General features: G+C 45.3%; 1 protein-coding gene across 1 annotated transcript; it reads left to right on the top strand.

The window, feature by feature from the left end:
• Window positions 1–731: 731 nt before the first annotated feature.
• LOC147529323 (uncharacterized) lies at window positions 732–14,432 on the top strand. The gene is made up of 3 exons (XM_086631120.1): window positions 732–1,128; window positions 13,407–13,526; window positions 14,329–14,432. The coding sequence occupies exons 1-3, from the start codon at window positions 732–734 to the stop codon at window positions 14,430–14,432; spliced, it is 621 nt and encodes a 206-aa protein (XP_086487246.1).
• The last annotated feature ends 254 nt before the right edge of the window (window positions 14,433–14,686 follow it).

The raw sequence follows: 14,686 nt of genomic DNA, 5'->3' as shown, positions 1-14,686 counted from the left end.
GGCACTACTCTGCCTGCCTGAGAAAGAGCAGGATTCTCCCTAAAATCTCTGTCCTCAATCAAAAAAGCTCTCTCTCCAGCACCCGGCTCATTTCTCTCATCTCCGACGTGAACCAACTCCTCCCAGGCTGATGCAGGCCCTGCAGCCAGGCAGCACGATGCTCCTGGCATGTTTTACAGCAGAACAAGAGCTGGCTTCACGGGGCAGGGCTCCCAGTTCTGTGTCTGCCAGGGACCTTTCCCAGACTCGCTGAAGCTGCCTGCTTTACAGCAGTAGCGAGAGTGGTAAATTTAAGAGTCGTAGCATGTCAAGCAGATATGGGAATTACTTCTACTCCGTGGCTTCCCAATGCCATGCACACGCTACTTTAAGAAATCCCTTAAAAATGGCTGCTTCAAAATAACCTATATACATCACTGGCCCTAAAGACAGCACATGATGAAACGTCCTTACAAAATGAATCCTTAAATTCCAGTCTAGCAGAGCATCCAAGCACACAGCAAAGCCAAGACAAATACAGCGCTGCTCCGGCCTGAAAACACAGGTGGTTTGAAAGTCTCCGTTGTTGCTCTACCTCGGATAATGATTCATCCTCCCCACGGGGTTCTGACTTGCCTCCGCACATTTCGCAAGGCTGCCTGGCTTTATAAGAGCCTGGTTGCACGCGGTGACTCCTAGCAGATTTCTCGGCTCGCTTGCAAGCGAGGAGGAAGCGGCTGATCCATCTAACGATGATTTTCCTCTTGCAGCATTTCTTCTTGCTGGCCATAGACTTCTTACTCGCCATGACCCTGTGCTGCCTCTTTTATGCTTTTGTATGCATTTCCACCGCGTTTTTGGCCTGCTTCATTATCATCTTCTCTTTCGGCGTTGTGGAGAAGAACATTCACGTGAAAGGGAGAGCAATTGTAATTCTTGTGTCCAACAGCTCCATTGGGAGGATGTTTGCAAGGAACCTGGATAAAGCAGGCTTCAAGGTGTCCGCTGCACACTGGCCTCCTCAAGAGGAGGGGACAGCTACGGAAGAAGAGTGCTCTTCAAGCACAGAGGTAGCCCAGCTCCACATGACTGAAGATGAGTATCAGAAGACAATGAAAACCTTCATAGAAAACCACTTATCCCTGAAAGGTAATATTTAGGGCAAACTTGTGGATTGTGCTTACAGTAGAAGTGAAAATGCACAAGATTATGAGATCATTGTAGCTCACCAGCAAATGAGGGAGGCAAGAACACTTTAGGAAATGGGTTATAACATTCTGACTGCATCGTATTTTGTTGTGCAAAACAGAAATTTTGGTTTTTCCAGGGGAGAGCGCCTGCTCTGGTGGCTGTGAAAGGCCCCAGTAGACTCATCCCTGGAGGAAGGCAAGGCAGGCCAAGGAACATGGGGAAGAAGGTCCAACCAAGGCACAGAGGGCTGGACACACCCTGGGGAGAAAACATAGGGATGAAGGAGGAGGAGCAGAGACTCAAAGTGACCTGAGATAAGGAATGTGTCTGATTTTTGACTTCTGAATTAAAAAACCTGAGGTCCCTCTTGGCTTCTTGCCTGCTGTTGGATTTGTAACAATCTGCTGGGTCAGAGCTTGGCTGACAGGTTGGGACAGTCTTTCTGAACCATGCTGCCATCGTTTCTGTGGGGACTGAAAGTGACCTGCAGAGCTCAGCCGAGACAGCACAAGGCAGGTGTCCTACTGAGGGATGGCTGTAATCTCTTCTACTGGGAAATCTCCCTGGTTCTTTCTAGGTGCCAGATTAAGGATGCTGATGGGCAGGCTGGCTTACACCCTAGCTCAATTAGCTCTGCTATCCAGGAGCCTCTGTCCTTGCAGCCACAATTTTAGACCTCATGGGATTGACAGAAAATTCAGCTTCAGCTGCCAGGGCTGTAATCTCACTGCCCACAGGGCCATGGGGTTACAAGAGAAGAGGCCAACCCTCTCCTTCACTGCGAACCTACCTAAGGCACACCTGAGCAGTGAAGCGCTCTCACTGCTTCCCTACGCTATATCCTTCCTTCTCCAGCTTCTCCCTCTCTCTCCAGCTCCCCTTTGAGGTCTCCCCAGGGCAGCCTCTCTGCTTGCTCACACTGAGCCAAGATCTCTCGGAATACCCACATCTCACTGTGACAGATAACAAGACTCTTCATGTTGCTGCCCAGCACTGAAAGTTTTCTTTGTGCTCCCAGACTCTGCAGAAGAAGGACATTTTGGAAGTCAGAGCACACACCACAAAGCCTCGCCTACCACAGGCACCCTTCAGAGAGGTGGTAGGGAACCCCAGCCATACCTGCTGTTAGCTGCAGCTATTCAGGACCCAACGGCACAGGTTCTCTCACATTGCTTTTCTCCTCTGAAGCATCCAGCAGATCAGAAGTGCCTGTGGTCAGATTCTGTGCGACTCCATATGGCCTGGGATACCTCCCCCTGTTCACTGGCAGCCTGCAGGCTCCAGGACTGGGGGCCCTGCACATCCACAGAGGGTTTCAGGCATGAGCATTTAGGCTAATTGGTGCTAATAACATTATTCTGGTAAAACTTGCCTATGTGAACAAGGCCTCAAAGCTCACAAAGCTGAGTACGAGCATACTCCTGCTCAGGAAACCAATAACAAAGACTTTCTTAACCAGTAATGCTCCATGGGATCCGTCTTTTTTGCTTTTGATTACTTTGATCACTGTGCTAGTGAAGGGCTTTTGCAAGTTTTGTGTGTGTTGGTTTGTCATGGGGTTTTTTTGACAGGGTACTTTATTGTAGGATCCATGAGGTCTTACATTGAGGATCTCCTGCATAGTATTCACATCACTGATGGGGATGTTAAAATGTGTTTCCCAAGCGCTGACCCAATTGCATGGCAGATCAAAGCACTGTGTCAGCAGTGGGGAGAAAAGAAGAAAAAAAGAAACCTTGCAGTTTTCTTGGATTTAACAGTTTTGAGTGAGTGCTGGTATTTGTTCTGCAAGATTTACTGTAGTATTTTTGGCATGGGTTGGGTGAGCATGAGAACCCACCACGAGCTGACTGATAGTAAAACAATTTAAACCAAATCAAGAGACCACATTGGTAGGTCCCCACATGCGACATGCAGTTTGGTCAGCAGGATCCAGACAAGGAGAGGAGAAAGCTTGTGCTGAAGGGACAAAACACAGCAGAATCATTATACCACTTTTTCTCCATTAAAAATTTCTTACAGACTTTGTGTATGCAATTTTTGTTTTCTAAAGAAAGGGACACCGGTGCTAGTTATTATGATTATTTTTTTAATTAACTTGTCCGCATAGGAATTTTTACCATTATGTCTTTGCTAGTGTGACACTTGTTTGATATAAACACAGCTTTCAAAATGCATCCTAAATGCCTAGAATCCCCTAGTCACAGTTTCTTCTAGAATTAAAAAAAACAACTTATGACAGCTAAAACAATCTATTTTTTTATTCTAGTACAGTCCCAGAGACCCAAATTTTCAGGTAGGCTAACGCATTTATTTTGTGGAGACAGTACAAACGAATAAGATGCTATTAGGTCTGAAGAGATTATAACAAAGATATAGAGAAATGCAAGTCAGCCCTCTTCCAAATTCATAGTAGGTTTTGTGATAGTTTAACTTGACTCATAAAAAGTCTTGGATTCTACTGGCTTTTTAGCAAAGGTCCTTTAGATCAGATGTTTAAATTTGCTCTATCACAAGGTCAAAGAGAAAGGGAGGAAAAAGGGGAGAGAAAGACTCTTAATTGCTCACCTCCAGCAGCTAAGCTTGTACTACCAAATATTGCAAGAGCTCTTGGCATCACGTCCAAGTGCTCTGGGATCGAGCTGCTTGAGAAATCGTTGCGCCGTGTTGCTCTTTGGGCACGTTGCCTGGAAATGCTGGCGATTGCCTCATGACTTTCAGGATTGACTGCAGGGAGGGTGGGGCAGGGCAAAGAGGGGAAAAAAAGCCAAGATGGGCAAGACCCAACAGACAGCAACCTGACCCAACTCAAGAAGAGTTCAGACAACCAGTATGCCAGTCTGATTAGTTGCTGAGGCCTCCGCTGCCGCAGTACCTTGGGGTTTGCCTAATCACACACACGAGCACGACGGAGACAGGGCTAAGTGAAAGCATATTTACTGCACCGTGCCCAAAGACTGGCTGCCTCAGGCTTTGCCAAGAACAGCAAGCCCCAAGGAGCTGTCAAGTGACCCTGCCTTGCCAGCCTACCCAGAGTTCAGCTCCAGACAGAACAGAGAAACCACTGTTTCACATCTAATCTCAGCCTTTCTCATGGTTTAGAGATTATTCAAATAGTGTTTTCTTTTCTTTAGCTGGACCCAAAACATTTCCAGTGTCTTGAGAGATCCTGTCTTCTCCTTTTGGTGTCTTTAATGTCCCTCAGGTCTTTCTGCACTCCAGGCTGAGCTCTGCCAAACTTTATAGCATCTATGGGCCTGGAGATCACCACTGACATGCATAGAGCAGCTATGATGGCAGAGCATCCGGGGGACCTGCCAGCCTTCCTTCCTACCCTTACCCCAGGGACCAAAGTTGGTTTCCCAATAGCATATCACTTTTCTCCACTCTTTCTCTCCCACTCCTCACAGTATTTCATACTGTGCTACCATCCATCCCTCGTCCCAGTTGTTTCCACCTGCTTTCTCTTTCCTTGTTTTTCCTCCATTCCTCTGTAATGCCTCAGGTTTCTGCAGAGGAGATGTGAGCAATGCTGCTGGCTGCACAGCCCAGCCTCCCTCTGTTCATTCACATCTCTGCTGTGCTGAAGTGGCTTGCAAGAGCCCTGCTGACTTTCACAGGGTCAGGATTTCATTTCTTGTACCTGAATCCCAGCTAAGACATGATCACTGCTGGATTCTTCGGTATTTTTATCAGCTTCCCTCTGTTCCTATCTGTTAGGTAGGAAGAACAATACCTTTTCCACAAGTAGAGAAAAGGTGAGCTGGCCTTCGGTGTCTGAGTGCAGGGAGGGAGAGCAGATTGAAGCTCCTGTGATCCAAGAGGAACGGGTCAAGGATCTGCTCCTTCGGCTGGATGCCCACAAGTCTATGGGGCCTGATGGTATCCACCCGAGAGTCCTGAGAGAGCTGGCGGATGTCATTGCCAAACCCGTCCATTATCTTTGGGCAGTCTTGGCTCACTGGGGAAGTTCCGCTGGACTGGAGGCTGGCGGATGTTACCCCCATTTACAAAAAAGGGCGGAAGGAGGATCCGGGGAACTACAGGCCTGTCAGTCTGACCTCGGTGACGGGCAAAGTCATGGAACAGGTTATCTTGAGTGCTATTAATGAGCACATACAGGTTAACCGGGTGATCAGGCCCAGTCAACATGGGTTTATGAAAGGCAGGTCTTGCCAATCAAACCTGATCACCTTCTATGACAGGGTGACCCGCCTGGTTGACGAGGGAAGGGCTGTGGATGTAGTTTTCCTGGACCTCAGTAAAGCCTTTGATACAGTTTCTCATAGTGTTCTGGTGGAGAAACTGGTAACTGCTGGCCTGGATAGGCACACCCTCCTTTGGGTTAAAAACTGGCTGGATGGCCGGGCCCAAAGAGTGGTGGTAAATGGGGCTAAATCCGGCTGGAGGCCGGTCACCAGTGGGGTTCCCCAGGGCTCAGTGCTGGGTCCAGTTCTGTTTAACATCTTTATCAATGACCTGGATGAGGGGATTGAATGTACCCTCAGTAAATTTGCGGACGACACCAAGCTGGGAGGCTGTGTCGATCTGCTCGAGGGTAGGGAGGCCCTTCAGAGGGATTTGAACAGACTGGATCGTTGGGCTGAGGCCAATGGCATGAGCTTTAATAAGGCCAAGTGCAGAGTCCTTCACTTGGGGTATAAAAACCCCAAGCATCGCTATAGGCTCGGGGAGGAGTGGCTGGAGAGCTGCCTGGCGGAAAAGGACCTGGGGGTGTTGGTTGACTACCGGCTTGATATGAGCCAGCAGTGTGCCCAGGTGGCCAAAAAGGCCAATGGGATACTGGCATGCATCAAGAATAGTGTGACCAGCAGGAGCAGGGAAGTGATCCTGCCCCTGTACTCGGCACTGGTGAGGCCGCACCTGGAATATTGTGTCCAGTTTTGGGCCCCTCGCTTTAAGAGAGATATTGAGCTCCTGGAGCGAGTCCAAAGAAGGGCAACTAAACTGGTCAAGGGGCTGGAAAATAAAACTTATGAGGAGCGGCTGAGGGAGTTGGGGCTGTTTAGCCTGGAGAAGAGGAGGCTGAGGGGAGACCTGATTACGGCCTATAAATACTTGAGAAAAGATGGTGGGGAGGTAGGGGAAGGGCTCTTTACATTAGTGATGGGAGATAGAACAAGAGGAAATGGGCATAAGCTTAGTCAGGGGAGATTCAGGTTGGATGTTAGGAAGTATTTCTTCTCTGAAAGGGTTGTCAGCCACTGGAATAAGCTGCCCAGGGAGGTGGTTGAGTCCCCATCCCTGGATGTGTTTAAGAATAGGGTGGATGAGCTACTTGAGGATATGGTTTAATGGGGATTAGGGATGGTTGGACTCGATGATCTCTAAGGTCTTTTCCAACCTAGAAATCTATGAAATCTATGAAATCTATGAAACTGATGCTAATTAATAACACTAATTCCTAAATAATCTTAGATCCTATGTTTGAAAGGCTCTTCCTCACTCTGCACTTCACCATGGTGTTTCAGACCAGTGAGAAGTGCTTGTTTCTGAACCTTGCTCTGAGGACTCCAAAGGGCCTGGAGAAAGCTCCTCATGCAGCTAGACCAGTGGGAGATAATCAACTGTCATCCTTGGCCATCTGTTCTCATCCCCATGATGCTGCTGGCAGAGTGGCTCTTATGACCTCTTTCTAAGTGAGTCGAGGCAAGATCACCTAGATCATTTTATCAATTTAAACAGGTGGATTTAATTAATCCAGCTGATTACTTTCTTCTATACATCAGGGGACACTCATGCAATCTCTTCTTTGGGCAGAGCTGTGAGGGCTGTAACACCAGCAGTGGCAAGTATAGCTAATCCTGGGTAAGGGTGGGCACACACAGCTGCAGTCATGTGCTCCAGGCTGTGTGCCAAGATGCTGGCAGAACTGTAGAGAGCCCTGGAGCATCAAGGCTTTTAGCAGCCCCATGGCCTCTTGAACAGTCTCCATCTCTTCTAAAGGTCAAGCTGTTTTTGCAGTTCTGTTCTGCAGTGGGTAGCAGTGGTAGATGCTCTCCCGGTGTTTTCATTTGCCTTGCACCTCTCCCTCAGCATCCATCTACTTTGGTTAATCATACAGTTCAGTCCACGGAGGCACTTGTGACAGAGATCCAGAAAGTGAGACCCTATGGTGGGACTGAACAGAAGACAGACGTTTGACCTGCTCCCTTGTGTGGTGGACGCATTGTAGAAATTATTTTGCTTCCTAAGGACGCCAGTGTGGTCAATCAAGTGATTTTATTAGAAGGTAACCCTTCCTCACTCACTTTTCCATGCTACTGGCACCTCCAGATAAAAGGTTAGGCCATACGGTCATTCCTAAACTCACAAAAGGAGGGAAAGTCAAGCTTTCTTTCTCAACAGTAGAGCTTAGTGCATGGCACGAGCAAGGAAGAGTCACAACAACCTGCCATTCCCAGTCACTTCAGAGAGGGGTCGGACAGATGCGATAATCATTGACTGCTACAAACTACAAGGGAGTAGGAATTATGAATGACTACAGCAAACGAAATCATATGCTCATGCAATTTTAAAGAGTACTGCATTATTTAACTTCACTCAGCTACAACTGCAGGCCACCTTGGATAAAACAGGCCATTTTCCAGGCTGCGAATGACTACGCTTGGAATTATGAGTCAAATGATTAGTTTTTGTAGCTATGCTTTTGTGCCTTTACCATGGGTTATCCAGAAGTCTTTGAAAAAAATGGCTTGCAACTATATTGCCTTCCTATCTCTTAGGGATTTATCAAAACTAGAGAAGGACTTTGATACAGCAGCCATCAGGGCTACGTAACGACTCAGAGAAAACAGATCTCATTCCGAAACTGTAGGTCGGGAGGAGCTATTTATTTTAGGATGAAGGGGAGCTTCCCTTTCAAAATTTCTTTTTTGAAAATGAGAATCTATGCATCATCTATAGTCAATGTGCTTTTCTTTTTCCAAAAGCAGCTATGCATCAATGCTTCCCAACATTTCATGGGAGGCCAGTTTTCACTTCGCTGAAGTGCTTTTTGTAATTCTCTTGTTTCAACAGACAACTTCCCTGCCAAGAGCCAGGCACCCTGAACGTACGCATAAAACCATATGATTAAAGAGTTCCACAATCCAGAACCCATCCCCATCCCTTGCTCATCGCCAGTGGGCAGATCCCACTCTGGTTCAAAACCTCCGTCCCCCACATCACACTGCTGCTGGTGCCGGACGTAGGGAGAAGGCCGTGTGCGGGAAGGGGCCGGCACTTCAGATCCTGTGCAGAGTCCTCAGGACTCCACACGATCCTGGTTTTTAATCCCGGCAGGGATCAGTCCGGTCAGCTAGCCTGACCTGTATTTTATAGGCCAGAGAACTTCATCAAGGTTTCGAAAGAACAAACCAGGCAGCCAGCCGTGCGGAAACACGTGGGCAGGGAAAGCGGGAGCTGAGCTGGGAACGGCGAGCTCGGCCGGCTGTAAAACACAGCAGGTACCTGCGAGCAGCACTGTGCACATCGGCGCTTGGGTCGTCCGTTCATCGCTGGCTGGAAGATTTCGGTTCGCAAACCAAGATCTTTAAGCAATAACTAAAACTGCATATGGGTCTGCCGTATAGTAAAAGGGGGTTATTTTATTTGTGTGCGTTCAGAACACGTTGCTATGCCCACCGCTAGTGCTGGCCATGTGTATAATATTATGGAAAGAGAAGGAGGTGAAAGACCCATAAGCTGCCACGACATTTTTTAGCTTTCTTAGAATCATAGAATGGTTTGGGTTGGAAGGGACCTCAAAGATCATCTAGTTCAAACTCCCCTGCCATGGGCAGGGACACCCTCCACCACACCAGGTTGCCCAAAGCCTCATCCAACCTGGCCTTGAACACTTCCAGGGATGGGGCATCTACAACTTCTCAGGGCAACCTGTTCCACTGCCTCACCACCCTCTGAGCGAAAAATTTCTTCTGTATATCCAATCTAAGTCTCCCCTCTTTCAGTTTAAATCCATTGCCATAAAGATTCTTCCAAATCTTATGTTTCCAGATGACAGAAAAAAATAGATCATTTCTTCAGGAAAAAACCACAAAGCCCAGGTAGCTAGATACTTACATTATACTGGTCCTAAATACTGACAGAAGCTGCCTTCAGCATCCTAAAGCAACACCCTCCTCAGACTGCCCCCTCTTAGCACCTATGAATTTTACTCCCATGGTGGAAGCTTATCTTACAACAAGCCCCAGACAAGAGTTTCATTTCCAAGCTCCATCAATCGTTAAACCACACAAGACTGAACAGTATTTTTAGAGATCACCAGAAAGATATCTATATTTATGACATGTCGTTCTCGAAACAAACAATCAGCACATTTTCATGCAATTGCAGTGGTAGGATTAGAGATGCAAGGTAAAATAAAAACAAAATTATCTGGGAAAATATGCATCGCTCATGCATGATGCTAACTAATCTTCGATTCTGTAAGTCATTGGAAATATTCACAGATGCAACATAACCTTTATGCTAATTTAAAAATGTCCCAAACAGGAGCTTGACTTTGCATAGATTTAGAAATATTGTCTTTCATTAACCAGAGTTGGACAACCTCTGACCAGAGAAATATTTTGGAAAAGTACCAGGATTAGAGCTTGAAGAGTTCTACTGATCTATTTCTCCCTTTGGAATAACACAGTTTGTCAGAAAGACTATTTAGAGCATGTGTAAACCTGTATTTGTTTTACTACACCCCTTACCTCAAGCCTTCAGGAAAGTTTTCCAGAGGATAGTTTTGACAACGAAAGAGAACCAAGTGAAAGAAAAGTTTTCTGCAACTCTGGCTCCCCATGTTACAGTGCTTGGAGACAGAAACCTGAGCAGTACTAAGACACATGTTTAGAGACTTCATTTAAATCATGTGGTAAGACTGAACAATTGAATATTTCTGTATATAATTACGTACTTCCTTGATACATATAAATAAATTATCTATTTTACTACAAAATTTGAGTAGATTATTTATTTTAAATCTACTCTCTTGAAATTCTCCATCCAACTGACAAACTGTTTTCCCAACACTTGTGCTGTAAATTCCCAGGTAACAGAAGAATTGCTGTGGCATTTTCAGTAGGAAAAGGTGGGCAGGAACAAGCTTCTACAGAGTTCTCCTTGCCGCAGTGCAGAGGACTTGACCAGGCCCATAGTCAGCTCAGCCCCAAGAGCTTTGCTGTTGGCATTGGATTGTTCCTGTGGTTCCTGGGGGAGGCTCTGGGAGGAAGTGTCCGGCAGGTACAACCTGTGGTACTAAAGCTCTTGAAAATCCCAGTACAAAGCCAAATTTCACCCCAGGGAGGCTGACTTAGGTTGTCTTAAAAAATTGCATCAGTTTAGATGAGGCAACAGCCTGCCACCAGAGCTTTTAAAAAATAATAGAAATCAGCCTATTTTCAGGTCTATTGAATTATAAATGCATATGGTGAAAACCTCTTACAGTTGATGCTTTGTTATAGTTAGTCAAATGATTTGTTATGAAGAAATTGTCCAAAAAACAGAGCCTTCCTTCTGTTCTTGGGTGGTTTTCCCTAGTTTCTGGGACTACATTTATTATTCTTAAATACCCACTGCTCTGGTTTGGTCAAATAGTTTGAAACCTATGAGCTCTCTGATATGAAATTACCTTGCCAAATAGCTACACCAGGTAGCATTCATCCCTAACCCCAGACTAGATGGAGATCACTTTTTAAAACAAACTGATGAATATTTTCATCAATTTGTTATTTTCAATAATGAATAATAATTGCATTTCCTCCTGTAAAAAAAAAATTGTCATCAGAGAACCATTCCCAGTGCTTAAAACAGACATTTATGCCTGTATGTCTGACTGGTGCCGCTCCTAACTGCTTTCCCTATTTCCCCATAGGCTTTTCCCTATAGGTCTCAGCATTGTTGTTTAAGCTCCATTTTGCCTTGTCCTAAAGGTGGAAACAACACACACACTGCACAAGCAGATTTAAGCCTTGGAGCTGTGCCAAAATATAATAGCCCCAAAAGTTTTGATTTTTCTAGCACCTCCAAATCCATTTTGTATCTGAACTGCCCTTTTACTGTAAAAGCCCGAGTGCCTGTCCTCCATTAGAGCTTTGTTTTCCCCACTCCCAGTTTAAGTGCTCATCATTAAATTAATTAATATGTCATCAGGATAAACTCCTTTCCTCTGGCCACCTTTATGGCTTTATATTTAAAAAAGCATTTTCTCTCTTTTCTTGATACCCAAGACTCACACAGAATCTGGAAAGCTTTTAGTCCTCAGAGATTTGAGTTTCCATCCTGCTTTTTGAGACCACATTTTCCAATAAGTAGATAGACTGATGGAAAATTCCCAAACAGCTCCAATAACCATACACAGAGTGTTGACTAATTTATCAGGTAGCAAACCTTAGAAGGAGGGACCATTCCCTTCTCCATTCAAGAACTGCAGACTTCAGTGTTACTTATATAAGGTCCAGAAAACAAAAACACAGTCAGAAATAGAAGAATAAATCACAGCCCTTAAAAAGAAAGGTCTATAATACAACACAAGTGAAGTCCCCAAATGTTTGGATGCCGGAAAGAGAGATGACAAGAGGAATGCTACTGTCATCTATTTGCTCTCTGCATTTCTCTCTAGACCTCTCTAGCAGATTTTTTTATTCATGCCACCAGCTCCAGGGCACGGGTCGTGTCTCTCTGTGTCAATCATGTGGACTCTCACTATCCGATGCAAAACAAGCCTCTGCAACCAAAACATGGGAGCAGGTAGAAGACAACTTTAAGTCTCATAGCTGTTTTCTGAGAAGCGGAGAGGCAAAGCACTGAAGTAGAAAAGACTGGGGACAAGGCAAGGTTTGTTTTTTTTTTCCCCCTGCTCCCTGAGGGATGTGCCAAGGACCGTGGTTAGCCCAAGCATAGTTGCCATACATCTGACGCCACACTGAGATATGTGATAAATATCTGATATACGAGAATGATATAATGAGTTTAACTACAGCTGGGTCCAGGACAGATGTGAATCAGAGGTTCAGTCCAAGTCACTTTTCTCTGGGCCAGCATTACAGGTACAAACAGACAAATAGCAGGAGCCAAGCACCACTCATGGCACCTTTTGTTACAGCTTTCAGGTATCTTTACAGCTTTCAGCAAACGTGGCACAGAGAAGGACAATTCTTGGCCAGAAAAACTCACCCAGAGCTTTCCTTAGGCACTCACTATGACACAAAGGAGACTTTCCTCAATACCTTATTCCAGCTCTCCTTCCCCAAAGCAAGGCTGGTCTCTTCTGTTCTTGAGCAGAAAGTCACCATCTCCTCAACCAGCAGCCAGCCTTCCTCCTTTCCCTCACATGCACTGTCTGGAGGCAAATTGGAACAGCCACTAGGTTTAAAGGAATGATCCCTTAAGTAGACACTATGTTTTCATGGGTCAGAGCCCTTTGGCACTCTGCTTTGAAGCTAGGTAAGCAAACAGATAAAAATCCCCTCTCAAAGAGCATTCACTGCGCCACAGACAAACAGGCCCCAGTTCCAATTCTTTCACCCTACAGAATAGAAAACTTTCAAGCCTGAATTTGTCCCTGTACAATATTCAGGTGCAATGGCTTCCCATTATGAGGGGACTAAGTGCCTTAAAGAGAGCAAGCCCCAACGAGTGATGGTTTCTAACAAATGCCATTTGATTTTCTCTCAAGAGTATTTCTTGGAAAATACTTTGCTTGCTTTGCTTCTAAGAAAAGTAATCTGCTAATGTTTGCCTGATCATAAAATTGATTTGACCTTCTACAAATAACCTGACATCGTGGTGTGTTGCTGAGCCTTTCGAAGTGTATTAGGTTGTTCATACAGCAGGGCTTTCTCCTGTTTATCCCGTATGGCCTCTTCCTATAACTGACAGAAATGTTTCTAAAGCTTTCGTAAAAATAACTTCAAGCAACTGATTAGAAAAAAAAATCTGAAATTCCAATGGAATTTGTAATAACAAATGTCAATGGGTGCAGGGAGGAATAAGTCGTTCTACCAGCTCTACTTCAAATGCTGTAAAGTCTTGAAAACTATGGCCTTTCTCCTCCCCAGTGTGGATGGCTGTTACAGAGCTGATTACACTCAGGTTTTTAATTAGAATTAGATGCAAGTGGCAACATTTCATCTGTACTTGTTACATCTTTGGAGAAACATGATGATGTAATTCAAGAACGAGCTGCATGAGTTAACTTAGCTCATACTCTGTCAATTTGGCAGGCATGTATGGGCTGATGAAGAAGCCATCAATCCTGATATGGGAAGAAGAGGAACCAGACACGTGCAGGTTACCTGAGAGAAAAACGTCTTCTAAATGGAAGAAGGTTTTCAAGGCTCCAGGTAGGAACCACTTGTAGCAGTCAAGTACAATTGACTATGTAGCCTTTCTCTGACAATGTCTAGATGAGGGGGAAAAATGTCTTTAAAACGCTTAGCCAATGAGCTTTTTTCTTTAACATGGCTTTCAAAACTTCAAAAGCAAAGTCCCTGCTCATGGCCACTCCTCACCAGGGTTGGTCATGGACACCTTAAAACATGTGTACAAAGGTGTTAGCTAATATTCTAGCCATTTATAGAAGGAAGGCTTCCTGATTAGAAATAACCTGCTAATTAAAGCGTGACTTTATTTACATCATGTTGATTTATAGTTACTTATTTACATTATAAATTTGTTTGCCTCACAAACAGTATTATTTAGTTGCATGCTAAGTCTTCTCTGCAAGACTTGTCACCATTAGAAGGTGTTCCTCAGGCTTGTAAAGAGCCTTGACACAGGAAGCAGGCTCTGGCCTCAGGGAGGTGATGACTCTGGCTGCAGTCCCAGGGCACTTTCCTTTCTTAGTAAAGAGAAGAATGACAAAAAAGAAAAAGCTGTAAGAGCAGGCAGCTAGGCTCTCCTTCATGAAAGAGCAGAAAAAAGTAGGTATCTTCTCCCTTTCCCTGATGATATGTATTAGACATGGAGTATATCACACAAAAGTAGATGGGTAAATAAGCAAGAAATCTGCCACCTAACTCCCTGAATCACCAGTGCTGCCATTACTCTTCACAAGACCCTGCTCCAAGAGGAGCATTTTGGACACATTAACGTTCTTTTGCCATCATGTTAGTGGTTGAAACAGCAGCAATTTTCTGTTTGCAGCCCTCTGTGTTGCAGTCCTCTTTTGCCCACTGACCTGTGCCCTGGCTTTCCTGAAGAAGAGAAGCCTGCAGCTCCTTATGCCTCTGCTGAAGTCCAAAAACTGAGAGGTAAGACAGCATGTTCACAGCTCAGTAACCTGCATCTGACAGAGACAACCAGCATCTCCTGCAACAGCAGCTCTTACCTCTGCTGGGACAAGGAAGGGTGACCCAGCCAGTAAGGAGAGGGCTGGAAAAGCAGCCCGGGAGACCAGGCTGGGGCACAGCCACACATAACCAACCTGGTAAATGCTGTCCCATAATATCCTGACCAGCTGTAAAGCCCCAGCTGTCAAGAGTGGTGCATGTTTACACGTATA

Source organism: Tauraco erythrolophus, chromosome 2, assembly GCF_009769465.1.
Source record: "Tauraco erythrolophus isolate bTauEry1 chromosome 2, bTauEry1.pri, whole genome shotgun sequence".
NCBI classification, from domain to species: Eukaryota; Metazoa; Chordata; class Aves; order Musophagiformes; family Musophagidae; genus Tauraco; species Tauraco erythrolophus.
The sequence above is the reverse complement of the archived record's forward strand: the minus strand, read 5'-3'. Positions and strand labels throughout refer to the sequence as shown.

Bases quoted from the DNA above. Each gene is read 5' to 3' on its own strand.
- LOC147529323 (XM_086631120.1), top strand. From the start codon at position 732: ATGATTTTCCTCTTGCAGCATTTCTTCTTGCTGGCCATAGACTTCTTA. The intron at 1,129-13,406 runs GTAATATTTAGG...TCAATTTGGCAG, and splicing joins AAACCACTTATCCCTGAAAG to GCATGTATGGGCTGATGAAG. The intron at 13,527-14,328 runs GTAGGAACCACT...TTCTGTTTGCAG, and splicing joins GAAGGTTTTCAAGGCTCCAG to CCCTCTGTGTTGCAGTCCTC.